This window comes from Microchirus variegatus (assembly GCF_963457635.1).
Source record: "Microchirus variegatus genome assembly, chromosome: 22".
In the NCBI taxonomy this organism is placed as follows: domain Eukaryota; kingdom Metazoa; phylum Chordata; class Actinopteri; order Pleuronectiformes; family Soleidae; genus Microchirus; species Microchirus variegatus.
In genome coordinates this window covers 3,128,292-3,155,669 of record NC_139823.1, presented here as the reverse complement: position 1 = coordinate 3,155,669, position 27,378 = coordinate 3,128,292, and the positions used below count along the sequence as shown (strand labels likewise).

The 27,378-nt window shown below is 41.3% G+C and overlaps 3 protein-coding genes across 4 annotated transcripts; all 3 read left to right on the top strand.

The window, feature by feature from the left end:
* Positions 1 to 499: 499 nt before the first annotated feature.
* On the top strand, positions 500 to 4,445 carry cfap210 (cilia and flagella associated protein 210; the record flags this gene model as incomplete). Its single annotated transcript, XM_083908411.1, has 9 exons — positions 500 to 545; positions 948 to 1,147; positions 1,231 to 1,404; positions 1,487 to 1,692; positions 2,532 to 2,688; positions 3,313 to 3,452; positions 3,537 to 3,729; positions 3,825 to 3,989; positions 4,092 to 4,445. 9 exons carry the CDS (start codon positions 500 to 502, stop codon positions 4,443 to 4,445), a joined length of 1,635 nt encoding a protein of 544 aa, XP_083764537.1.
* Positions 4,446 to 6,297: 1,852 nt separating this feature from the next.
* chaf1b (chromatin assembly factor 1, subunit B) lies at positions 6,298 to 13,227 on the top strand (the record flags this gene model as incomplete). The annotated part of the gene is made up of 12 exons (XM_083908410.1): positions 6,298 to 6,423; positions 6,937 to 7,069; positions 7,167 to 7,287; positions 7,633 to 7,736; positions 7,882 to 7,978; positions 8,124 to 8,208; positions 8,561 to 8,654; positions 9,029 to 9,098; positions 9,186 to 9,554; positions 9,936 to 10,508; positions 11,576 to 11,664; positions 13,127 to 13,227. 12 exons carry the CDS (start codon positions 6,298 to 6,300, stop codon positions 13,225 to 13,227), a joined length of 1,962 nt encoding a protein of 653 aa, XP_083764536.1.
* Positions 13,228 to 16,182: 2,955 nt separating this feature from the next.
* On the top strand, positions 16,183 to 25,103 carry LOC310943312 (uncharacterized protein). 2 transcript variants are annotated; one of them, XM_083908855.1, is made up of 7 exons: positions 16,183 to 17,059; positions 17,428 to 17,501; positions 18,275 to 18,500; positions 19,697 to 21,702; positions 22,191 to 22,409; positions 23,812 to 23,952; positions 24,189 to 25,103. In XM_083908855.1, exons 1-6 carry the CDS (start codon positions 16,711 to 16,713, stop codon positions 23,914 to 23,916), a joined length of 2,979 nt encoding a protein of 992 aa, XP_083764981.1. In that variant the 5' UTR covers positions 16,183 to 16,710; the 3' UTR covers positions 23,917 to 23,952; positions 24,189 to 25,103. The 2 variants fall into 2 exon arrangements, with proteins under 2 accessions (XP_083764981.1, XP_083764980.1); XM_083908854.1 differs by having other exon boundaries at positions 19,697 to 21,711.
* Positions 25,104 to 27,378: the final 2,275 nt, after the last annotated feature.

Genomic DNA, 27,378 nt, shown 5'->3' with positions numbered 1-27,378 from the left:
TAGTTGTATGGCAATTTGATTTCACCCCTTAATTTGAGAATATGCAACATTCAAAACACAAAAGTAAGACATCTATCTATCTATCTATCTATCTATCTATCTATCTATCTATCTATCTATCTATCTATCTATCTATCTATCTATCTATCTATCTATCTATCTATCTATCTATCTATCTATCTATCTATCTATCTATCTATCTATCTATCTATCTATCTATCTATCTATCTATCTATCTATCTATCTAAATGAAATTAAATATTTGTTTGGGTTGAAAGAATACAAATCCTCTGTTTCAAATGATATCAAAAGTTCCACATGGGAAGTTCAAAGACATTGGATTCACATTCACTTGGAGCCAAAAACAGTGCAAACAGCGCCATCTGTCGTCAATCAGGGGAAAAAAACAGTTGCCTAGATACTGCACAACAAACTCACACAGCACTGTGTGCTTGTGTGTGTGCGTGTCTGATCAGCTGTGTGATCAATATTGTTAGAAATGGCATCTGTGGTTCAGCACGGCCGACGCAGAGGATCCAGTAAAAGTGGTGAGAGTTTAACTGTTTTTTTTTATCGTTTCAATGAAGTAATAAACAGGGGTCACTTCTCACATACAGAAAAATGTCAGAGTAGCTTTGGAAAGCTTCAATTCACAATTCCTTCATTGTATAATAATGCTGCTTTATTGCGATCATGTCATAAAAGAGAGTATCACTTTGGTGGTGGAGGATGTGGATGTTACACTGTCAAGTTTTATGTAAATGCAAATTAAAAGAGCATACCCTTCACATGCCTACCATTCTATTTACGTTACACACATAGAAACGTTACACCTAACATGACAGCACATCAGTCATTTTTGCAGAATGGCATTTCTGGAAATCTACCCGGATAATATACAAAGTGATGGTTCACATAGATACATTGGTCATTTTGTCCCCCTTCAGCAGAGGATTCAAGCAGAATCCTCCAGGTTCCTGATCTCCGACAAGTCAAGGTGTTAACCAAGGCCGAATGGCTGAGGATTCAGGACGAATTGAACCAAGTTAATAAAGACGAGGAGAGTTTGAGGGAGGCGGTGAAGCAGAGAGAAGCCATGCACGCACAATCAAAAGAGGTGGTGAAGAAATGGTCCAACACCATCGCTGTAAGTTGTCTTGTTTCCCCGGTTGTACTTTATTCTGCCAATGCAACAAAAGCTTGACTTTCTGCTAATATTATTATATAAAGGGTCAGAGGCAAAAGAAGCTGGAGGCGAAGAAGATCCGCGAGCAGGTTGAGGAGGAGAAAAGGAAACAGGTTGACCTCGAAGAGGCCAAATACCTGCAACAACAGCGTAAAGAGGCCATTGAAAAGGCCAAGACTCAGCTGTATTATCAAACTGACAGAGTCAAAGGATTACACGTTAGTATCGCCTCAACATTGAAACTTTCATTTTCAATAGACGCTTTGCAGTAATTACTTTTTTTTCTTGCCATGGTGATAGAGTGCACTGTTGCTGACAGAGGTGTTGAAGGAGAGGGAAGCACAACTCGAACTGAAGAAAGCAACAAAGAGTGCTTCTAAAGATGTGGACAAAGAGTTCATGAATACGGTTAAGACCAGAGAGGAAGAAGCTCTGAGGAAAGAGAAGGAGAAAACCCTTGAGAAGAAATGTGAGAGAAAGGCTGTTGCAGAGGACCTGAAAAATCAGTGAGTCTCTCACTAGAAAATATGCTTTTAATTTGTACATGTTATGGTATAACTGGCATGATGGCATGCAGAGGCGATTCTAGAGTCTGTAGGGGCCCTAAGCAAAAATTCCCAGGGGGCCCTTCCAACCAGTGTTCATCACCATTATGTTATAAATAATCTGACACCAACGAAAAATGTATGAGTTTAAAATATTATTTTTTTTTTTTTCGAAATGAATGAAATAACATGGAAAAACCTTGTAATTAAAAAGTATGTGAAAATATAAATTTATAATTTAATATAAATAAAATACTGTAAATAGCTTTTAAAAAACTATATAAACTTAGTAAAAAAAACACATTACACTGTAAAGAACCCACATTATAAAACAATATAAATATATAGAACAATAAAATACTGTAAATAACTGAAAAAAAACTATAAACTGAGTAAAAAAGATATGCATTACACTGTAAATAATCCTCTTCATTTTCCAACTTGCATAACGATAACTTCACACAGGTTAAAGTGAGGTGGGGCCCCTTTAGGGAGGTTTCCTACTGAGATGTCATTGCAAATCGCCCATTGTTTTTTAAGGGGGACTGGGAGGCGGCTGCTCACTGCACATTTCAGTAAAAACAGAACCTCAAGCTCCGAGTGTCGGGGGCCCCCTATCAGCTCGGGGCCCCAAGCAGTTGCCTGCCCTGCCTGTTCACAAGCTGCGCCTCTGATAGCATGCATTAAATGAGTGGAGTGATGCTACAAAAGGGAAGCATCATTGTTCCAGATAAAACCTGAGGCGAAGGCTTGAGTAACAATATGTTGTTTCACACCGGAATCTGATTTCCTTTCTTAAGGATCAAGGAAAACGAGACGGCCAGAGAGCAACAGAAGATGGAAAGCAAGAAGGATGGAGAGGGAATTCAACGCCTACTCGCACTCTATCAGTGGGAGCAACAGATGGAGGAAGAAAAGCAAGCAGAGCAGAAGAGAAGCCTCATGCATACTCACCTGGTAGCGTCCAAACCTGACAATCTCTATGTTTTTTTTCCACAAAAAACCGGCTTATGTATTTGTCCTGGAATAAATTACCTGATTCAAATGGTCCCCCAGGACCAGGAGTGAGAAACCCTGGATTAGAGCGTAACATACAAACTATTTCACTGTGCAATGAGTAAATATGTAAGCCAATACACTGACATGCCAATTTATTAGGTACATAAGGCACCTAATAAAGTAGCAGGAGTGGCACCATGTGTTCTTATGTGCTGCTGTATCACATCTGCTTCAAGGATTGACATGTTGTGTCTTCAGAGATGATCTTCTGGAAACCTTTGTTATGATCAGGGGTTATCTGGGTTACTGTTGCCTTTTAACAAGCCATTGTTTCCCCTGGGAACTCACTGGATATTTTCTCTTATTCTGACCATTCTCAGTAAACCCCATACATGGTTGTGTTTGAACGTTCCAGTTTCTGAAATACTCAGACCAGCCTGATTAGATATTTGCATCAACATGCAGTTGAATGGTTGTACGTAATAAAGTAGCTGGTATAAGGGTTAACTCTAACCCTAAGCATCAGAGGTGTTTGTAACATTCAAACGTGTATTTAACCCTAACACGTGTCACTATATACAGGAACATGTCACCAATAGAAACCTCATCAGAGCAGAGGACACACAGAAACAGGAGGCTGAAGAGGCGAAAAGGAAACTGTTTCTCTCTGCTAAAGAAAAAATGATCAAGATGAGGAAAGACAAAGAACAAGAGCTGTTTAGGTGACACCCATCTATTATCCATATTCATCTGCCTCTGCGTCTCAGACAGCGTTATCTCTGATTGACTCTTTTTTTTTTCTCCAGCGAGGCGCAGAAGCACAGACAGAGGATCATAGACAAACTAACAGTCACGCAGCGAGAGCAGACCGTCAGCCAAGAGCAGAGGATCGCTCAGGCTGTCGCTGAACAGGAGGCCAAGCAGGAGCAACAGCAGAGGGAGGAGGAGGAGAAGAAGGCCCAAATGTTGGAGTCCATCACTGCACACAGACAACTGATGGTACCATCAACAACACTGACACAGTTCATTTTTTAGACAGGAAACCTCTGTGAATCCATTTGTGGACTCAAGTTTGATGTTTTTTTCTTTTAAAGAAAGAAGAGAAGGAGCAGAGGGACAAGGAGGTGCAACACAATGCCCGAGACATGCTCCAGGCCATAAAAGAGGCTGACACTGTATATTCTGAGAAACAGAAACTGAAGTCTCAGCAGATGAGAGAAGATCTAAGAAAACTACAAGACTTCAATGTCACACAAATGGTAGTGTCCCCGTTATAGTGGTGATTATGTAGTGTGGTATAAGTATATACTATACCCTGTTATAATAATAATAATGCTCGGTAACAAGGATTTTTTTTACAGACTGCAAGGATTTCCAGGCAACATCAGCTCAGAATGGAGGAGCATGGCTTTGTGGAGAAGAACAGAGACCTTGTGGCTGAAGAAGAGAACCAGTTTCAACAGTATTCACGGCACATCATCGGCGCAGCAGCCGAGGCTCAGCGGAACATCATTCCGCTTTGCAAAGCTGCGAGGGAAGGGATCGGAGGAGGGCCCGGTCCTGTTTTTAGTGGATTCAGGCCAAGCTACCTCGTTCAGGACCGCAGTGGTGCTCAGATGCCAAAATACGTCTCTAATGTTACGCAGAACATCAAAACGCTCAATGAGGTAGAAGATATTCAGGATGCGAAGAAGAGACTCGGGTTCATATGGTGATGGTGCCATGAGCGTTTCACTTAATCTTTGAACACTGAACATGTTAGTACATGTTCCATAGTATTTAACCTCCAATGCATTATTATCATCTGATTAAATCATTGGTTCTCAAAGTGTGGCCCGTGGGCCAATGGCGTCCTGGAGAAACATTTCTGGCGGCCTGCAATGAATGTTTTAACCCAGGAGCTACTAAGCTTGTTAAATGTTTATTGGACATTACTGGATACAGACCAACTTTGTAAACTGTACAACTGCAATCTGGTCATTAAAATTATTACAAATGGGATTTCTGTCTGTTTTTTTTCCTTTTTTTTTTTCCTTTGGCGGCCCTCAGTCCAGTGTTGGGTTCCTAAATTGGCCCTCACGTATCAAAACTGAGTGTTTTTATTTATATATATATATATATATATATAACAGCTGGTGTTTCATATAATAATCTTTCCTCTATTTTTCAAAGACAAGCGTTCATTTCTCCATGGCTCTTGTTGTGATACAGCTCCCACATCACATGTGATCATTGTCAACGATATTCAGCTTTTATTTAAAAGCTTAATAGCTTAATTGGTGAGAGTAACTTTACAATGAAAGAAATAAGAGCAGACAGCCGATCTAATAAGCTAATGTATGTGAAATACAGATACTGTCACCACTGAATGATGATATTATAGAATACTAGATAATTCAATTTAAAGTTTTAAAGGAGCCAATCATTTTGTAACATACTCTCTATTGACTTTTATAACCTGCTAGTGAATGTCCAGACACACTGCAGGTCCTGGGGTCAGAACTTTTTGTACTAAAAAAAACTGTGTGGATGATGAAATAAAAATAAAAGCATTATAACTGTTTGAGGCAAAATAAGAAAATGGAAACTTTCTGTACCTGGAAAATGGAAAATCAAACAATGACAGAGTTTTTAATTATACTAAATGAGAGTGAGAAACTGGATATGTATGTGCTTCTCATATTTTACATAATATACTTAAAATACCATTGTTTCCTTGCATCTACAGTAGATACTACTGTGAGCAAATATTGAAAATGAATATTTATGTTTAAAATACCTTTTTTTTTTTTTTGCAAAGCTTCCAAGTCATGTCACCCACAGACAGGATCACGTACTTAAATTGTTTGCCAGAAACTAAGGCATGAACTATATAGATATAGATAGAATAAAACACAATAAAATAAACAACAATCCTTTTTGAAAACTTGTTTCCCCATCACAGGATTCATTACAAGGCTAAAATATAAACTGACAGTAGATGGCGGTCTTGTTCCACATGCTAGTAATTCGCCATGTAAAAATAGTAAAAGAAGACATGTTTGGCTCCGCCCTTTCAGCGTCTTTTCCGGATGTTCGTCCAATCACTGCAGCCCCGGTCAACCGGAAGTTTTGAAAAGAATAGTACGCGGGAAAGCACTGAAGTCTTCAGCTGCACAACAGAGGAGGTAAGAAAGATTTACTTTGAGATGTATTCCGTCTATTATATACATATGTAGTACTCGTGTTCGTTTGTAAAGAACATGTATTTCAGCTTAAAGTGACGCACACACACATGCATCTGTTTGTGCGTCACGTAAACTACACAAACCATTTAACAGAGTCAGAAACGTCTGTTGCTAACTGTGTTAGCTCACTGTACCGTCGTTTCCATTTACTGCGTTCTCGCGTTAGCTTTGAAAATAGTTTTGTTTTTGTCTGTTGACTTTACTACATAATTAGTATTTACCTGAATGTAAAAATAACCAGGTGCTGTCTCCACAGAGTCAGTAACTCTGCATAGAAACTGAATAAACTGTAAAATTGTCGTGTATTTTCCCTCCTCAGGGCTGTGTTGAATCAGACAAAATGAAGGTGGTTACGTGTGAGATTGCATGGCACAACAAGGAGCCAGTCTACAGTATGGACTTCCAGCACAGCTCTGATGGACGCTTCCATAGACTTGCCACAGCTGGAGTGGACACCACCGTCAGAGTGAGTACAGGGACACATCTTAATCACAACTTACACACATGCAAGTCTCAAGTCTTAACCTTCAGGTTCGAAGTAATTCCTGCTGGAATCAAGCAAGTCAAGTCAAGTTTATTAAATAAATAAATAATTATTTTTACCTAAATCAAATAAAAACTACATTGTCTAAAATGTACTGTTATACTGACATTAGGCCTAGCAGACAATGGAACCTTTTTCAAATGTAATTTAAAGTGTCCAATAGTGATGTTGGTGTCGCTCGGTTGCAAGGTTTGCACACAAGCCTGTAATTTCAAGTAATTTTACTCAAGTCAAAGTTAAGTCTGCAGTCATGAGTTTCATATCTAAGTCGAGTCTCAAATTTTGAGAAATGAAGTCAGACTTGAGTCAAGATTTGTTTATGAATGAAAATGTGATTACTTGCAAGACACACCTTATAGCAAAAATTGTTAATTTAAGTGGGAAAAACTGTATATTTAAAAGTTGACTTAACTTTTTGTCCTGTCATTGATTCAGCTCTGGCGAGTAGAAATGGGCTCAGATGGGAAGGCGGCAGTTGAGTTTCTGTCTAATCTGGCCAGACACACCAAGGCTGTCAACGTCGTGCGATTTAGTCCTAACGGAGAGCTGCTTGCATCAGGAGGAGATGGTATGTAAAGGTTTTAACGATAAAAGTCCCCAATGTTATTCCCTGTATTTTAAAACACATCAGCCTTTGATAATCTTATGGTTTCTGTTTGATATAGATTCAGCGATTCTCCTGTGGAAGCTCAATGACTGCAAAGAACCTGAGCAGGCGCCTGTGTTTCAGGAAGATGAAGATGCTCAGCTCAACAAGGAGAGCTGGTCTGTGGTTAAGACACTAAGGTACACAGCTTCATCGGGTTTAATCAGAATTCAAATTTCCTGAGTGTTTATTGACTCCTTAGTCTTCGTTTAGACTGATGCTGAATAAAAATTATGTTGCAGTCTAGTGACCCTCATTGGTATATCTACTAATTATACTACAATATATTAATCTTGGTAAAGTAACTGGGTTGAAAAGTACTTTTTTAATATACACTGTACTATATATAGTAATAACAAGCCCAATACTAAAATCAAAGTATCTAATCCGAGATACTGAGTTTTCCCACTTTCCACTTTTTACCTCAACTTGCTGCAACTGTGAGGTTATACACAGAGGTTTCTTATAATTCTTCCTGTTTTTAGGGGACACATAGAGGATGTATATGACATCTGCTGGACAGGAGATGGAAACTCCATGGTGTCTGGCTCTGTCGACAACACTGCTATTATGTGGGACATCAACAAAGGTTTGCTTGCCTTCATAAATACTGAATATATGTACTTGTCTAGTATACGAGTGCTTCATGCAAACCATGCACTATTAGTTATTGTAAATATCTAATTTTGTCCCTTTTATTTATTGTGTTGTGCGCAACTGTTTATGTCTTCTAGGAACGAAGCTGTGTATCTTGAACGAACATAAGAGTTACGTGCAGGGAGTGACGTGGGATCCTCTGGGACAATATGTCGCCACGCTCAGCTGTGACAGGTGCAACACATTTTTACAGAGAGTACTCATTGTTTGGTTTGTGTGTCGCATTAATTACATAATGTTTTTTTTTGTGTGCTTGTAGTTACTGATAATGGGCTTGTAGTTTGATGCTGAAGATATTTTTGTTTTTCCTCCATTTCAGGGCGATGCGTGTGTACAACACTCACACCAAGAAGAAAGCTTTCTGTATCAGTAAAATGAGCTCTGGGCCAGTCGCTGAAGGAGAGGTGACTATGGTCTTCAATATAAGAGCCCCATTTCTCAATTTACCAGGTGTCTCTGGAGTAAAGTTAGAAATCTGTGCTGTAAGACAGTAAATTCCTGTAAATCCTGCAAATCAAATTTAGACCAAACCATATTGTGTTATTCATACAGCACATTTTGTATGAATATTTTGGGGATTTTTCTTTGTGAGCTTAATTCTGAATGTCTTGGCCACATGCTCCCTAAACCTTTATATAATACTTTCCTCTACTTGACATTAAACTCCTTCATTTCTTCAGAGACTTTCTGTCCTGTTGCTAAATGAATAAGTCATTTTATGAACATGTTTCTTTCTGCACTTCTGTATCTTTGCAGGCCAAGCAGTTCAGAATCTTCCACGATGACAGTATGAGGTCGTTTTTCAGACGTCTTTCATTCACACCTGATGGCTCTTTCCTGATCGCCCCAGGTACAAACTTTGGCTTTTACTTCTTACTTAAAGTGCTGTGCAAACGTCTCAGTGTACCAGCGGCTTTGTTATTTTTATGTCAGACAAATTCTGTGATGATTTGGATTGGAATGATGTGAGTTAAAGTTGGTCTAATTTATTAGCAAGATGTTAAGTGTAAATCCTTGACATTTTTAATCTGTAGAAGCTGTTTTTCTTCTGAATTGTGTCATTTTAAAACTGCGTATGTGTGTTGGTCCAAAAAAGTTGAGGAATAACTATATTGTATGGTCATTATAGCAGGCTTATACACAGTATTGTAGGTGAAGCAATGATTCCTGAGTGAGAAAATATATTAACTAATTTCCCTCTGCTATCATCACTTTTTTGAACAGCTGGATGTGTGGAGATTGGAGAAAATATCATCAACACCACCTACATCTTTTCCAGGAAGAGCCTCAAGAGGTAACTCTTCAGTCATATTACGACAGAGTAGGATTTTGCTACATTAGTACTGGTTGTTCATGTGCAAATCTCTCTTTTGTCATTTAGGCCCATTGCCCACTTGCCATCTCCATCTAAAGCTACACTGGCTGTGCGCTGCTGCCCAGTTTACTTTGAACTAAGAACAAAGAAGGGAGAAGGCAAGTACATGAACCATGTGGATGGACAAAATCTATTGATGAATACCCAGTGGATTGTCTCTTTGTCTTTCCCTGGAATGTTGTCTTATTTCCTCGCCGTGTCTGTGTCGTGTATAGATGGTTCGGTTGAGACGCTTCCCAACTTATTTGAGTTGCCTTACCGTATGGTGTTTGCTGTGGCTTCAGAGGACGCCATCTTTTTGTACGACACCCAGCAGACCATTCCCTTTGGCCTGGTGTCCAACATTCACTACCACACACTAAGTGATCTTACATGGTAAGTTGGCATGATTCTCTTGTCTTCTTTTATAGTTTATTCTTGCTTGCATTTTCAATATTTATCAGTGACCGAAATTAAATGTCGTTTGAGTATAATGTGGTAATTTCACACTGATGCCATTCTGCTGTTCTATTGCATAAATATTTGCAATTTACTTCATAAGTGATGACCAGTACAAACTGTAGGAGAAAGTTTGATGTTTACTATGTTTTAGGAAAGTTCATGATGCCATTAACAGTTGCATCATCATTTCTCAATCTCTCACTACTTAAATCTATCCTTTTATTACAATATTCATATAAATGTCAGTGCAATGTCCATCTCATTCATGTGTCACCACTCCACTGACGTGTGATATATCTAAAATATCCTGTTTAGGTCTCGTGATGGTTCCTTCCTGGCTGTGTCCTCCACAGACGGCTACTGTTCCTTCCTGTCCTTTTTTCCTGGGGAGCTGGGCACTCCTCTGAAAGAGCCCCCCACACTGGAGATGTTTGTCCCAAACACCGGTGCTGAGAAAAAGAGCAAGAAGTCCTCAGCGGGCAGGACAACATCTCCTGGGTCCCAACCATCAAGCTCAGCCCCGACTCCCACGTCCCAAACTAGCAAAGACACCCCTCCTTTCACCCCCCCAGAGAAGAAGAGCACCCCCAGCACCAAGTGTAAACCTCAGCCCCGGAGGATCACCCTCAACACTCTGGATGGTTGGGGGAAGCCAACCAGCCCTAAAACCACAGCTCCTGCTGCACCTCAGACCCCAGCAACTGCAAGCACAAGTGCTCCATCGACTCCTCAACCAAACATTGCCCCCCTGACTCCCACCAGCTCCTCCAAAACCCAACAACGCATCACCCCTCTCACTCCCTCCACTCCTAATGTCCTAAATAGTGCTAATACTCCTGGGCCCACTACTCCCAAAGGGAGAACCACCCCAAAAGGACCCACCCCAAGGTAAATATTAGGGGAGATGTCATGTTTAGGTGTGTCAGAGTGAGTGACCCCCTGAGTCTACCGATGACCCTTCATATTAGCACAGTTATATACTGATTTTAGCATGTATAATAGCTCTAAATGTACATGTGTGTCATGGCTACAAGTCATGATAATTGCATTATCAATTTCATTTAAGCTGCTCGTACAATTTGTCATGAAATGCTGTGAAAAAATCAACAATACCAGAAATGTGGTCTGTTATCGTTGAATATCATTACAAAAGCATGGCTGAAGACTTTAACTTGCTAATATAAATTTAGCTGTAATCTAATATATTGAAATGAACAATTTTGACTTAGTAATTGTGAAAGAGAACTACTTACATTTCTGCAGCAGTGAAGCTACCCTTAGTTTTAAATAAATTTTTTGTTGGGGCTTTTTAAAGTCCCCTTAAATGTACTAGGTGTTTCCTCATACAACATGATGAGTGATGGTACTTTTTGGAAGTACTTGAACAATGTATTAGTGTTTTGACAGCAGTCAGGCAGGAATGAGTAAACAAAGCTTATTCTATTTAACTTGCTCCCCAGTGCCTTAAGTCTAAGGTGATTATCTTTAAAGACATACAGTAGGTCACACATATAAGCACCAAGTGAAATACACCTTTGTGCTCTTTAAAATGTTCTTTTTGGAAAGAATTTTGTTCTGAAAACAGAGCAGGAGAATTACAAGTACATTTTCGTGTGCTTTGTTCTTGCTGCTTACTGTGGCTGTAAAACAAAGACCTGTGCTGGTACAAGGGATTTGTTGGACCCCCACTGACTATAAAATAATAATCATCTCCCAACCAGACTGCTTGTAGAACAATGGCAGAGCCACACTTGCAACAGTATTTATATTACTTGCCTTAACTAGTTTTGGCTTGTTTTTTTACTGTGCAGTCAACAGCATTTGAATCAAAAGAGTAAGAAACGGGATAATAGCAGTGGAAGTGTGGTGTACATTGTATTTAAATATTTTGTGTCTGTGTGTTTTTTGTTGTTGGTGCCATGTTTATAATCTCTCTTCCATGCATTTATTTTCAGGAGAGTATCTTTGACTACAGTTGCCCTCCGGTCCCCAGCTGTGAGTTCACTCTTCAGCACTCCCTCCTCCACTGAGAAGGCCAAACATGGTTAGTGATGACAACTTCTTAGGCTGTTGCTGTTTGCGTAGTAAATATCACATGAATGCTTTGACTTTAAAATCCTGGTTTGATCAAGGTTAGGATTAGTTATAGTTAATACAGGGTGTCCGCGGGGTCTTAAAAAGTCTTAAATCCAATAATTTGAATTTAATGCCTTAAAATGTCTTAAATTCTCCTAAAATTTCATAAAAGGTCTTCAATATAATTTTGAAAGGTCTTAAAATTTAAACCATGCATAAACTTCAGTCTCGCTTTGAAATGTTTGAGGATGCGATAACAACTACAACATGGAACTAAAGTCGGCCACCTGTGTTCCCTGATGAGAATTTATCGAGCACTACTAGCTAGTGTGCTGTGTGCGCGCCGTGGTGTGTTACAGCTTAGCATAGCAGCGGAGAAAACTTAATAAAAGCCCACAGCTAAGCCGAATTGCAAGTTCAACGATTTGTGGCTCCAATTTTCCTTCATGTCTTTTGTACTTTTTTGCCAGTATGGATTTGAAATGGGTCTTAAATTGTATTCATTATGTTCTTTAAAAAGTCTTAAATTTGACTTGTTGAAACCTGCAGAGACCCTGTAATACTTTTTAACAAAGGTAGGTTATTGGACAATATAGAGTATGACTCGGACACTAGCACCCTATTTCCCAAGATATTCAATTAGTAAGCTTTGAATCCATTGCCTGTTGGTTTCCATCACTCCATCTTCCGTGTTCGCTCCAAGCTTGTTTTATGGCAGTAATCCACCCTCAATCACCTCAGATGATTCGTTGTGGTGACCACTAAACAGAGAAGATCCACCCGCACTGTCTTTAGGGGTCTTCGATGATCCAGTAAAATGCTCTTCCGTTTACTTGTCCCAAGCAGCTATCATCCATCTTTAGGTTTTATGAACACAGCTGGCACAGGGACGAGTTGCCTGACATGGCTTGGTAATATACATGTTACCTGGTGTAAATGTCTGTGGGTCAGAACAGCACAACTTCCTGCCAACTGATTCCAACTGTTGCATGATAGGATTGTGTGACATCAACTACTGACACTCGGAAAAAGTCCACTGTATGTGACTTATTTCTTCATGTAACATGAGGCCTGCACCAAAACAATAATCCATGACCCATTCAGAATGCATGGGACTAAAATTACATTACCTGTGGATTGGTTATGGTATGTTCCAGACCATTTATTGGGACTTAATTGTTCCAAAATGAAAGCTGCAGATCAGAGTGTATTCTCTAAATTGCTGTTTTGCTGCACTAAATAGAAATGTATAAATAAATATATTATAATTTATTATTTAGGACAGTAAATAAATTAAAAAGGTCAGACTGTAACTCTCAATTTCTCTGTACATTTTCCTCAAATGACTAGTCTAATTCAGTAAGCGATATTGACGTTCTTGGCTTGTTTGTCATGTTTGACCCTTGAGCTCTTCCCTTGTGTCTCTCCAGAACGTCCTTCTCCGCCCACTGATCCAGTCTGCCAGCCTCCAGAGTCCAAAAGGCCAAAGACCAGTGACCCACCGACAACGTCCAGTGACACCAAGGCGTAGTGTTTATTGAGAGCAGTGCGCTGCTATAGGAAAAAAACAAAATGACACATCCTGTACAGCTAAAGACAACCACAGAGGCTCCCTGTGGATCTAATCCCATCGAGCCATAGCATTGTGTATAGGGTTGGTGTGTCTGTACCTGATCTATTGATATAAAGCTTTTCACCTCACTTAATGTACTATTTTAAAACAAATTTCACTGCAGTACAATTGTGTCGTTTCTCGTGTTCTGTATAGCACCGTATACAGGTGATAAATAACTGTTTTATGTTTTATATTTCGATACTTTAATGGATTTGTAAAGAGGAAATCTTTCTCACTTTGTGTTAAACATGTGAAATGGTGAAATTAAAACTGCACGCTCAACCTGAAGAAGAAGGAAAAAAAACATGTTCCTCAAGGTTTGGTGCCTGTATTAATACGGAGTCATTTTGCTGAAGATGTGAGCTGCAATTTAAGTGAGAAGTTCAGAATTGTTATGCATTTAAGGCTCATTTTCTTACTGTTTAATAAAACATGAACAAAAAAGTCCATATATTTGAACAAGAGTTTTTTGGTATGACTGTGGAATGGACCGGTGCACGGTTTATAAAGCAGTTGGCAGTAATTTAAAACAATTTCTAGGTTTATTTAGGACTATATTTACATTCATAGTAGCCTGCAGTAGTATTTCTGCTGTGTATATCATGGAGTAGATTAGGAGCAAGGGATTCATGACACTGAGGATATTCAAAATCTAAAATCTAAATTTCTATTTATTTATCTGTTCGTGTGAGCATATGTGGAATTATTAAGAATTACAGATCTAAATACTTTATAAATAAACTTTATTGCAGGGAATGTTCAGTAATTTACTCAGCACATGTATGAATTAGAATTAAACATACTGCACGGTTAATAAACTCGTAAAATTGGTTAATACTCTTTGATATGCTCCGTTTACCTATGCAACCTTGCAATGAAATACTGAAATACCACAAATCTTTATACCAATGCTGCACAATTCTACACAAAATGGTGAATCACATGCTTGGACCTCAAAATACTTTGAGCTGCGTGTCCATGTTAACAAATAAACACAACATATTCTCAAATATCTCCCCTTATTTTAACATTACCCTGGTGTCTCCTGGTGGAAAATGTCACACACTTCCCATCATTTAAGTGGAGCTTTCTTTATTTTGAACTTAAAAAATGACTGAAACACCGTAATGACAGCATTATTTTGTGGGGAGATTGTTGTAAGTATGAAGTCAACCTACTCATTTATATATATATATATAAAAGAACATATAGAATAATTATATTATAATTATCAAGGAGATTGTGTTTTTGGCTGCATTGTCTGTCTGTTTGTGAGCAGCATAACTCATAACATAAAGCACTGAAGGTCCTTGATAAGATCATCACTGTAGATCACTTTGATGTCAAACCCAAATGTTTTAAGTCTATGGCAAAAATAAAGAAATTGGCCTCACTGTTCCAATACTATAGGAGGGCACTGTATGTATATGTATTTCCTCCTTTATGTAACTTTTTTTTTATTTCTGTGAACTCTCATGTTCCTGTGTTTTTGTTTCCTTGAATGTATTTTCATTTTTATCACTTTATAATATAAAGAGATAAAAATATAAGGGATTAAAAATTTAAATACAGGTCAATGTTATAAAGTTTATAACATCGACCTGCCAAAGGACGACAGGCAGAAACTCGCCTCAGGCTATAACCTGTCATATTTAAATTTTAATAGTAAATAAAATGATAAATAAGATGGATTTGAATGGTGTTTTCTAAGACTGTGTACGACTATGGAATTGTTTCTTCTTTTATAGTACTATATCTTTGCTTTATGTGTTTGATACTAGGAATTATTATGCTTTTTTTAAAAATTTCATTTATAATATGTATTTATTTGGTAAGTACGTTAAACATATACAAAAGTGGAGATTATGAGTAGATGTGAACATAAATGGTAGTTTGGTGCAGAACAAACTGACAATATTAAAGCAGCTTAAGTTACTCTGAGCTATTGAAATGTTGAAATAACATGATTCTGATTTGTTCTGTTCTGTGAAATTACATTGAATAATAACGCTGACATCCCCTTATTGTGAGTCATTTGGGGATTAGGCTTATTTGTTCAGAATAATTAAACATTGAAGATAACATTAATTATGGCTGACATTCAGAGCAAACATGTTAAACTCTGAATGTATAAGATTCTCATTAGTTCTGATGAAATGTCACCAGTTTATTGTGGAGGTTGTTTGCTAAACTGTATCATCCTGAGTGTAAAGATGGACACAGTTGACTGTGCGGATCATATCAACTTCAGCTCAAGGCAAACACCAGTGCACTGGCTTCCTGAGTGGACAACCTACCATGACTGCCTGAGGGCTGAGAACTACATGAGTGACAACTCCATCAGCCAATCACAGCGCGTCTCGCGGACGGTCTTTAAAGCGTTAACTAATGGCTTTTGTGTGAAGGCGGGGAGGAACTGGCTCGGTTAGGCAGCCGATTAGCAACAAACAGAAGGTTACGAGTTTGATAATTCGGACTATTCGACAACCGGACAGGCTGTACGGGGACGGGACTGGAGTTAACTCTGTCGGGATTGTAACCGGAGCATGTTGAGTCGCTTTTGAGTGGGCCCAGTGCGGGATATTTACAACATTTGACGGCTGAATGCGGAGTCAACCTCGCTTTTAGGTCGTCGGAGTGGCGATGCTGAGCCCATAGCTGCGTCATCATGTTGCTTCTTCCGACTCGAGTTGTCGAAAAGAAATCTCAAGTTAACGCCGGAGGTGAGGCTGCCCGCCGTCGTACAGCCGCGGAGGCCACTCCCGGACTCTGAAGTGGATGGAATACGGGCTGCTGGTGAGGAGGGGTCGGCGGTGAAAAAGCCCGTGTGCGTGGTCGCTGTGAAACTGGTGACTTTACATCACTTGGCGCGTTTACTCTCTCTGGGTGAATTTATTATCTCCAGTTGGACGGACAGTCAGACAATGAGTGATGTTGACGTTGCGTAACGTTTAAAACACTCAGAAGAAGCTCACAGGACAGAAAGTAAAACTGTGGTGAGGAAAATACAATTTTTTTAAGGATGTAAGCGTTAGCTTGGGATAGTGATGATTGACAACTCGGGTACAAAGCAGGACCCTCCAGTGACATGCTGCTGCTGATCTCAGCATCTGACACAGACTGACAAACAAAGCAGGTGCAGGAGGTTATGATGTTTACCTTGAGATAAGTGACTGTACGGCTACAGAGCCAGGCTGTTTTCGGGGTGTGGAGGAGTGTTTGTTGGGGTTCATTGTTGGGTCTGGTGTCTGCTGTCACCACATCCACGTGGACTTTGTCTGAGGACGGTGGGTAAAGTTTAGCTCGCCCTGCGCAAGAAGATAAGGGGGTTCGTTTAATCTACACAAGCGCAGGGGTGTCAGGCTTTATATAAGTTGTATTTTGTTATTTATTTGAAAAATGGCTGGCGATTGCACCCACATCAGCACCCGTTACACAAACTCTGAGACGTGTTCTCCGTCCAAACACTGGTCGAATGGAGACAAGGATAGACCCGGTGTGAATGTGAAGTCAGTCCGGGACCCACACGAGCTTGGACCCTCCACACGCCTGTCGCCTAACTTTGAGGTGATAGACGGGCTACTCTACCGCAAGAAACTGGAAAGGGGCTTTATCAACTACCGGGAGGTTTTGGATGAGGACCGGCGACATGAGGCCGTCTCCACCTTTCACCGGCGTCGGCCTGGCCAGCGCCACCTTTCCCTGGAGGAAACCTACAAATGTGTGGCTGAAAACTACTGGTGGGACGGTATGAACATCAGTCTGATTTCAGATGACTTCTTCACCCTGTAATCACAGCTTCTTACTTCTAATTGATGATCATATCTTAACTAATCAGAGTTTATTCATTTGTTTTTGTTGGGAAGCATAGGTACTTTTGAAACAGGCACCCATCACTGATTAAATCACTCAAAGATCAATAAACCTACTGAGTTATGTACAATGCCTTTTAATTGTGATGCTAAATGAGTAGCTTTTGTGATTAGTGAGACAAAAATGTCACCCAGTGTCTTTATTTAGAATCTTAATCTAATTCTAAGGTTGTTGCTGCAGTTTAAGGTTATTTATTTATTTTTGCCTTATTGTCTTGTCTTTGAACAACTGTCTTCTTCACAGGGATGTATTTCCAGATCAGAGATTTTGTCCTGGGATGTCTAGAGTGTCGGAGCCACTGTACCAAGAAAACGGAGGTAAGAAAAACTGGGTTTCCAGTAAATGGTTCAGTACAGTTCATCTTGCCGCAGTATGGTTTGGATTCAGAACAGTAAACCCTGATCTGGCTTGTGTTTCCACTGTGTTGGACAGAATGTAGCCCACCAGCACACAGAAAATTATTTATTAACTCATTGGCTGCCAGGGACGTCTATAGATGTCAATTCAAATGCAACCATTCACCGTCAATGACGTCTGATGAAAGAAGAGAGTCTACTCTTTCGTTTGGTAGTTTCACTGTTTACATTGTCATAGTTATGGGTCTTGAAAATCAGTAAAAATGCTGTACAACAGCCAAGGAGTTAAAGAAGAAACATAAATGGCATTGAACATGTTGCGTTTTGTGTTTTTCCCCATTCCATTCTTGTTACCTGAAAGTGATGATTCTCTGTCAACCAATCAAAGGACTGCAGTGTGTTTGGCTCATCCTTTGAGGTGCTGGGTATCCCAGCAGAAGGGTGCCAAAAAGTGGGACAACACAATCATTTCCAATCAAAACACTAATAATTGTATAACCTACTCAACTGAACCAAACTGTACTGCTAGGTGGAAATGGGGCTAACAGACATCAGAGTAACAAAGGCTTTTCTGACAAGATATTGCGCCTTTTTTCGGTGCCTAATTAAAAAAAAAAAAAAAAAAGTAATTAATCACATTTTAGATTTGCAATTTCTCACTCTTGTTCTCACTTAATGTGTTTCTCCTGCAAGTGTTCATATGTCACACATTTTATTCCCTCTTTGTCTCTCAGACAAGTGGCAGAGGATGTGTCACAAAGACGATGGTGTCGCACAGTGAGGACATGCTGAGCAAGTTGAGAAGTCAGCGGGAGGCGGGGCTGTTCTGTGACATCACCCTGCGGACTAACGGCCGATCTTACTCAGCTCACAGAGCTGTCTTGGCAGCCGTCAGTGATCACTTCCAGGAAATCTTTACAGAGATGGACTCGAGCATCAAAACAGACATAGATCTTACTGGTAAGAACAGATACTCGGAGGCTACATTAACACTAGAAAACAGCACTGAATTGTGTTTAGTGTAGAAAGTCTGGATCTAGAGATCAAACAAGCCTGTACCCTCTCTCCAGATGAATCAGTCTTGTCCCACTGGCAACAAAATAATACATTTGGCCAGTTGAACAGTTCCTTTTGAACACATTAGTTAATGTTGTTAACGTAAATACAAGGAAATATTCATCAAGTGCCACAAAATACTAAACCCACAGAAGATTATTAATAAGATTTTACCTCATATCAGCTTTAAAACTAATTCCTTCCACACAGTGATGTGATGTCACATTACGATGAGGTTTTGTCCTTTTGCAACCAATATATCTGTCCCATAGCTGCTCAATTTTATCCACACAGAACTGATTTTGTATAGAAACCTAGGTTGAATTAGACTTAGTTTTCTGAGTACTGAAATCTCAAGGTGTTGTACCAAACAGTGGATCACATAACAAAATCTTAAGCACAAAAGTCATATGTAATAGACTGCTTTGCCACCCAAAAAACCCACCATGTTGGTTGCTTTGTTTTGATAACACTAAGCTGTACACTATTTTCAAATGAAAGTTTCCTCTGGGTTTTAAAATGAGAAATATAATGATCACTTCCTCTGTGAGCATTATATGTAAAATAAATAAATATACCAAAACCAATCCTTGAACCAAATAACCCATAGGCAAAAACTATTTGCCTCTTTCATACATCAGTAACAATTGTGTTCTGAAACATCCAAGTTCATTGTCTTGTTCATTATTGACAGTGTTGTTGCAGGCCCACAAGACAAAAGCACAGACAAAAATGACTCTTACACTGTAGATAATATACTGATTGTTTAATGTTCCTTGTCATTTCAAGCAATAGAAGTGCTCTAAATGAGTTACATTGCATCATTGTTAAAAAAAACAAAAAACCTGTATATGACTCTGGATTATATAATCACGGGTGCCTGCAAAGGTTACCTCCCACTTTGAGTTTCGAGTCACAACTTAATGTGCAGAGTAAACTGAGCAGACACTAGGAAACTGACATAATCTCTCTTCTCATTCACTCGTGTCTTTGATGTGAGAACATACTTTGATAAAAAGCTATTATATTTTATCTTGGCCTCCACTTTGCTTCCACTCTCTAGTTCTGTATATCTAATCAAAGGCTCCCTTCTCTCCCAGGTTTCAGTGAGGACAGCCTCCTGTCATTGCTGGATTTCTCTTACTCCTCCACTCTGTGTGTTCGCCGGGAGGACTTACCTGAGGTCATTGCCATGGCTCGCCACCTGGGCATGTGGCCTGCAGTTGAAGCCTGCTCAGCCCTCATGAAGGAGCAGGAACAGCAACTTCATCCCCGAAAAGGCTTTAACTTGGCCTGTGCTGGTGCATTCCATGAGCGTCGTCACCAGCAGAGGGACAGCAAAAGGAGAAGAGGTTTAGAACTAGAGGACAATATTAGGGGCGGCTTTAGTCTGATGCTGGATGCATCAGATGAGTCTTTAGAGGATAGTCCCAGACACAACTTGCGCAGAAAACCCCAAAGTCACAACGGCCTCCCTGTGAGTCCCTCACACAGGATGAAGCTCATGGACTTCAAATCTCCCTCTTTAAAGAAAGCTGCTATACCTCGACACACCACAGCCAACTTTCAGTCACAGAATTACTCACCCATACCTCCATCAAACACGCGTCTTCTCCGTTCCTCGCCAGGTGCCGCAAAAGAGGTTCGGAGATTTCTGCCCATGCCTGAGAGCCCGCGGCGAAACAAAAAACCTCACTCTGTCACTCTGCACTCATGCACCTCCAGATCAAAGCCCACTGCAGCATGCAGTCCTATAAGGGTAAAGCAGGAAGTAGTGGAGATCGGAGTAGATGAGGAGGACTATGCAAGAGCACAGGAGAAGTACAAGTTGATGAATGTTCTGGGCTTACAGAGGACCGCTCTCCTTCCCAGACCTGAAGATCTTATTGGCTGGAGACAAAAGAAACGCCTGCGGAAGCTGAAGGCCAATAACTATTCACTGACTAAGCGGCGGAAACCACGCTCCACCTCCCCAGTGCTACCTTATGGGAATGTGACACTGTCTCTTCCACTCTGTAACCCTGTCAATACTCAACTCCTCAACAAGTCAGTGAAAACCAAGTCTGTAGTCCCAGTCGGCACAGAGAAATTCACAGCAAAGAGGCCGAAAACTGTCCTGAGACGTGTCCCTCCAACCGACAGGAGCATGAGAAGTAAAGGTGTGTTACCAGACATGTTCCAACCTGCGTCCAGGCCCTCCTTTGGGGGTAGAGAACTCAGACAGTCAGTGAGGAAGGGAGACCATGGCCTCCTTTCTGCTAAGCAGCCTCTGCGACATAACACCAACAAACCTTGCATGAAAAACACAGTCAGGATAAAATCAGAACCAGCTGAATACTCTATCTCAGGTCTCACTCTTTCATTAAACGGCCATTGTGGCAACACATCTCACAGATCCCCACCTTCACCGAGGGTGTCGGCCAGAAATAAAGTCAACGTGGAGGCAGTAAAAACACTGCGTTACAACAGCAGCCGACCTGCAGCAAAGGCAAAGCTTAAACGAGGCACCACAAAACAGGTCGAGAAAGCCAAATGTAAGACCAGGGAAGAGGGGAAGAAAGCAGGGAGTCAGCCGCAGAGAGGAGTCATGGACACAAGACTGAGGGTGAATGATAATCAACCAGGAGGCTTCCAGTTATCGGAGTATGGACCTCCATCTCCCATTTACAACCATCCACTGTACAAAGTCATTAAAGAGGAGCCAGCAGATCCTGTGCCAGTTGCTGGACCATTCCCTGATCCTCCCTCACCAGACCTGGGCAAACGCCAGAGCAAGCCCCCCATCAAATTGCTGGACTCTGGCTTTTTGTTCAGCTTTTGTCGGTCTGCAGGGGCACCAATGCCGGGACTGAAGAAGGAGGAAGAGAGTGTCGATATCTGCTTAACACGCTCTGTGTCACAGATGGCGGCCAAATTAAGAGCTGAAGAGCCTCCGCACAGGGCGCTGAGGGCCAGAGGGCCACCCCCCCTGCCTGTGGTGAAGAAGGAGAGGCAGGAGAGGAGTGTGAGCCAGATTAGAGTTCAGAAACCGAGGGGGAACCCCCGAAACAACACGCTTCATCCGACCAAATCTGCTGGGACACGGGTCACACGGTCTATGCCAAAGGTAGATAATGTAAGATGATCTCTTTTCTAGATGTGACTCTAATCTCTGACTTGTACCTTTGTGTCACTGTTAGGATGGCTGTTGGAGATTGGCAGACTACTACTGTCGAGGCAGACTGCGTAGAGTTGCTAACGTTGCTGAAATAACGTTGATGTTTGTCAGACAAAACAAGTCTTAGCACATTTGTTCCAGAGCTCTGTTTGAGTCCTGAAGTGTTCGCGCTAAACACCTAAAAATATTTGATTGGCTTGAGAATGTGTTGGTATGTTTGCAAAACATGTTTTGATTGGCTGACAGTGAAGGAAGTTGAACATTTCTCAACCTCTGCTGCACGCAATGCGATCAAAGCAACGGCCCCACAATGCAATTTCGTAATGCTTGTTGTACATGCGAGTCGGCTGATAATCATCCATGAATGGGCAATGAAAAAAACTAAAGTCATCTTCTTGTATTAATGTTAATTTCTTCTCTCCCTGCATTCTCTCCAGCAAAAGGGTAAAGTCCTCCCTCTGAACAGCAGGAACTGTGTCATGCGGGATGCCGTACGACGGGCGCGGCTAAAACAGCTTCGAGGGCCTCGCAGTCAAGCCCCTAAAGTCCCAAAAGCAGCCCATACCTGTCTGCAGTGCTCAGCCTCCTACAAGGACTGTGATGCTCTAATCATGCATCGCCTCAGGCACATTGAGGGCAAGCACTGGCCCTGTCTGGTAAGCACTGGCTTTTCTAATCAACCCTTGATATCAGAAACTGTGACATACAACAAAAAAGCCTGTAAATGTCTTATTACCATCAAACATGATACCAAACATGGTGCCAGCCAATCACCTGTAGGTACAGACAAAAAGATCAACACAAGGCTTTATTTTTATAGTTCTGTTCCATTTTGAACAATGAACTGTAAACACAGTTAAATTGCCAAAGGAGTAGCTCACAGTTTTAGCCTCTGTTGGTCATATTGGCAAGTGTGGAAGCACAAACAGACACACAGAACCACCAAAAACAGTACTTCACTCCCACGGAAGTCGGAGCAAGTACTAAAAAACCAGTACATGGTACTTTTTTTAGTACCTGCTCTGGTGAAGTTCCAGGCGAGCTGAGCCGATACTATATGTGACGTCGTCAGACTGCCGGCCACTGATTTGTGAGTGTCTCATTACCGGAGGAGTCCTGAGCTCGACCCCTAGCGACTGAATCAAATGGCGTTTCCACCGGCTCGGCTTGAATCGACTCAGCATGGCATGGTTATTTTGCGTTTCCACTAGCGATAGTACCTGAAACCTGGTACTGTTTTAGTACCTGCTCTGGCAAGGTTCCAAGCGCACTGAGGTGATGCTGTGACGTCACCAGACTGCTAGCAACTGAAGGCTCATGCCACAGGAAGAGGCATGAGCAAGACGTCAGACACAAGGTGAGGCGAATCAAGGCTAACCCTAACCCTCGGGACCACAGGTGGAAAAGGGGGTAAAGTGAGCAATGGTTTAGCAAGGAAATGTCTATATTCTCAATACTGAAAAGAGGAGTCTGGTGTACACAGCGCCGCCGAAAAGTGGTTATCATGAGCTCCATCAGAACCCCATTTGCCGTATTTTAGTTTGGTGACTGTCGAACAGTCTGCACTCCGGTCATGCAGGAAGTACTGTACAAATCTATTTGATTAACTGATTCTGGGGGTAATGATTCAGTACACAGAAAATAACTGTTTTGCTTGTCACTAGTCTGTGTATGTCACAGGTACCCAAACCACTAGAGTTGAGCCGTGCCGTGCCGAGTAGTGTTAGAACTGTATAGTGGAGAAGCGCCATTAGTGAATCGGAGCACTACTTGTGCTGTTGTAACATGAAATGTATGGATCAGCATTAATATTCTGGTGATGACTCTGATTACTGTAAAACCCTGTGAAATTGCAGTAGCTCAGAGGAAGAAACCAGACTCTCCTCTGTCCTGAAGATGAATTACTTCATGTTTTTATAATTGGATCTGAAGACGCATTCAGGACAAATTGGTGGCATTCAGAGCAGTATTACGTCTACATGTGATCGGATCACTGAGACAGATGTTCATACTAGCGCTGATAAGGGGTCTGTGACATTGATGTTCTGCTCTTTGCAGCTCTGCAGTAAGACGTTCTTTCGACTAAGGAATGTACGAAATCACATCCGCACCCATGACCCCAAGCTGTACAAATGCCGGAGCTGCATTGTTGCTGGTTCCTGAGGCAGCTGGAGGTTCTGCTCGTCGACCAAAACTGGGGTAGGTGACCCCTTTACAAACTTTTTTTTTTTACAAGCTTCATGAAATGAAAAGCTGATAATATATGTTTAGTTTGTCCATCTGTCATCATTTGTGGTGCCATGTATCGCTGTGACAGGAGGAGATGAGTACTTATTTGACTGTCCCTCTTGTTAACGTCTTTCAGAAGGTGCTGTCAATACACCGTGCAAAGTACCGCGTCTGTTTCTTAACGCAAATGTTTGTTCTTTTTCCAGGATGAAGGCTGTCAGTGTCGGACGCTAACAAAGTGATGTGAAACTGGAGGCACATGATCGATCAGCAGCTTGTACATAATTCATCTGTCACACACAAGCACAACTCTCTGTGGGAAGAAAGGCATCATCACTCTGATTCAAATCCTCGCCATTATCACTGATTTGCTAACGTTATTTAAATAATCAAACCAAGGTTGCTGTTTTCGTTTCCATAGCTACACAAGGTTAAACTTGAACATTGCTCTCAGGGGGTGGGGAATGTGATGCCACGATATAAAGTGATGCAACACACAATTGTGTATAAAATGAAATGTAAAGTGATTGTTATAACTATTACCTGCTACTTATTGGGGTTCGATTACACCCGGTGTGAGGATCCTATTGTAATTGCTCTGTTTATTATTGTTATCATTATTTTTCTATGTATAGATATGAATTTTGAGTGCACTTATTGCTTATGTTGTAAACCTAAGAAGTGGTGATGAAATTGAAGGTTTAGAGGCAGAAATACTTGAAGTGTTGCTAACATTGGAGGGAATACTTGAAGTTAGAAGGGATCATAGGAGTGACACTGTCCTTTGGCTGTTTTGTTGGGTCTTTGTCCTTGTATGTGCTAACGACATGACTAGTCTCCCTCCTTTCGTATTTGATCCACTAGTCTCACATAGTCCACCAGTCGGGGGCCGGTTTGGTGACATCACTGCATGTGTATTTGCCGGGCCTTTTGTCGTCGACTGTTATTTCTAAGGCTGCCGATTTTAAGACAGGAAATGCATCTCGTTTTTAATGTGAAATTCTGAATAGATATCAACACAACTGTTTTCATTACTGGTTTTCCTTTCGCTTCAAGCCAAGACACTCTTGTTCTACTTCAAATCCCCCCTCCTACTGAGTAAATGCAATGTGTGCACATAAAGAAACGTTTCTTCAAAAATTGATTTTAGAAATAAAGAGCTGTCTCTTGCTATCTGTTAAAAGACTGAATAAATTTTTGACTTTTATGTCCTGCCATTTGTGAATTAATTACACTGATATAGCCTTTACTTATTGGACTATAGAGGGAATTAACACCATTTTTTGGAAGAAAATACAAGGAAAAGTTTGCTTAAAATTAACTGATAAGAAACAATGTTTTTGAAACTTCCTCCTTATTTACTTTTATTTACAATTAACAACTGTAAAGTTCAACTACACACACGTACATAAAACAATAACGGTGTACAGTTACCTGAACTCAACACTAGATGGCAGCACACACAAGATAACAATGGCTGTTGAGTAACAATGAGACTAAAAGGCAAAATGGTTCCAGCCACATTGAACCTTACTCATGGAAACTCATGTAAAGTGAAGAGCCTTTCTATGACTTCTACCAATGTGTTAAAACATTAATTATTCTCTCAGTGTTTTTTATTTAAAGGCAGATGTAACATTTATAATCACATTAACCAAGAACAAAATAATAATTGGTTTAAAGTCCCAGAGGATTAATACCAAGTGACCACCCTTTGTGAGATGTAACTGCATAAACTGCCCTTGATGACAGGGAAGTGGTGACCAGTACTATTACATGTGAAACACTGCTTGTGCTTAATGAAGACAGACTAATAATAGGATGTTGTTTCCCTTAATGAAGGCCAAAGAAGAAAACATGTCCATGTCAACCTTGCAGTACCATTAGCCCCAGTATCGTTTGCAGCTTATTATAGAGTCAAAACTCTCCGTGCCCTCACACTGCAGCATTATCTGGGGGCCTCGGTGTACTTTTTCAGGCCCACGACCAGCGGGGGCTTACTTGGGTTACCCTTGTCCCACCAGCAACCGCATATGTGGGCTTATGTGAGTTTAGGGAGCCATGGAGAGTACGCCCAGGAACAGCTGACAATTTATGCTAGTGGGGCCCCCACATTCTCAAAGAGAGAGAGAGGGGAGGGAAGGGAAGGGGGGAGAGGAGTGTGAAGAAGCAAGCGTAGAAAAGGGAAGAAGTGAGGATGGGTGCGAGTAAAGCAGAGCTGAAGTGAAGGGGGGGGGAGGGGGGTAGAGGGAAAAAGGGGAGAGAGGCAGAGACAGAGAGGGGGTATGGGAGGCTGTCTTGTTTGTAGCTTGTCAGCAATTGCTTGAGACAAGCTTCCCCTCCATGTGTGAAAGCTACTTGGCAGGAATGCTTGGGTTGTACCAAGTGTGGCCAGGGGAGAGGGGGTGGGGGGTTCCATCCACAAGAGGAACAGAGCCAGATTCAGAGGCTAGTGTGTGTGGTTGAAGTAATCCGTCGTCGGTGTCGGCACTTTGATGTTGTATCTTTGTGTGTGTGTGAGTGTGTGTGTGTGAGAGTGTGTGTGAGGGAGGGAGCAGTGTGTGGGTGTGAATGGGGCTGGAGAGAGCGTTCTGTATGGATATGTGCTCTCTCTCTCTCTCTCTCTCTCTCTCTCCAGCAGCAACAAAAGAGAGGGAATGAGACACCCCCCTCATCCCCCCCACCACCACCACCCTTCCCTCCTCCTCCTCCTCTGGCTCTCGAGAGAAAGAAAGCAAAAAAGGGAAAAGAAGATGATGAAACCTACTATGGACCCAAGTGGTCCTGCAGTGTGTGTGTGTGTGTGTGTGTGTGTGTGTGTGTGTGTGTGTGTGTGTGTGTGTGTGTGCGCGTGCGTTTGCGCGTACGTGCACACAGATGCTCACATGTGCATCTTAATGTGTGTGTCTGTGCGTGACTCAGTATGCATGCCAGTGTGAATATCATCTCAAATTTAATCTGTTTACTAACAATCTGTGTGTGTGTGTGCGTGCGTGCGTGTGTGCCATATCTGTGGGCGGGTTTTTGCATGCATTGGTTCTATGTGTGTCCACAGTGTGGTCATGTTATGTGTTTCCTCCCCAGTAGGGGCTGTTATTGTCTTAAGAATGTGTGTATGTTAATATGTCTATGTCTCTGTGTGTGTGTGTGTGTGTGTGTGTGTGTGTGTGTGTGTGTGTGTGTGTGAGAGAGAGAGACTCAGAGAGGGGGGGTATAAAAGTTGTTACTAAGCTTTTGAGGTTATAGAGACAAGGAAACAAGTCAGCGTGTGTGTGTGTGTGTGTGTGTGCGTGTGCGTGTGCGTGTGTGCGTGTGCGTGTGCATGTGTGGGTCAATCTCCAGTAGCCTGTTGCTGCTCTCAGTCTCTGACTGCTCTCAGCTCGACATCAGGAGGAA

Excerpts from the sequence above, each read along its gene's own strand:
- LOC310943312 (XM_083908854.1), top strand. The coding sequence starts at position 16,711 with ATGGCTGGCGATTGCACCCACATCAGCACCCGTTACACAAACTCTGAG. Across the intron at positions 17,060-17,427 it reads TGAAAACTACTGGTGGGACG|GGATGTATTTCCAGATCAGA; the intron begins GTATGAACATCA and ends TCTTCTTCACAG. Across the intron at positions 21,712-22,190 it reads CTATGCCAAAGGTAGATAAT|CAAAAGGGTAAAGTCCTCCC; the intron begins GTAAGATGATCT and ends CATTCTCTCCAG.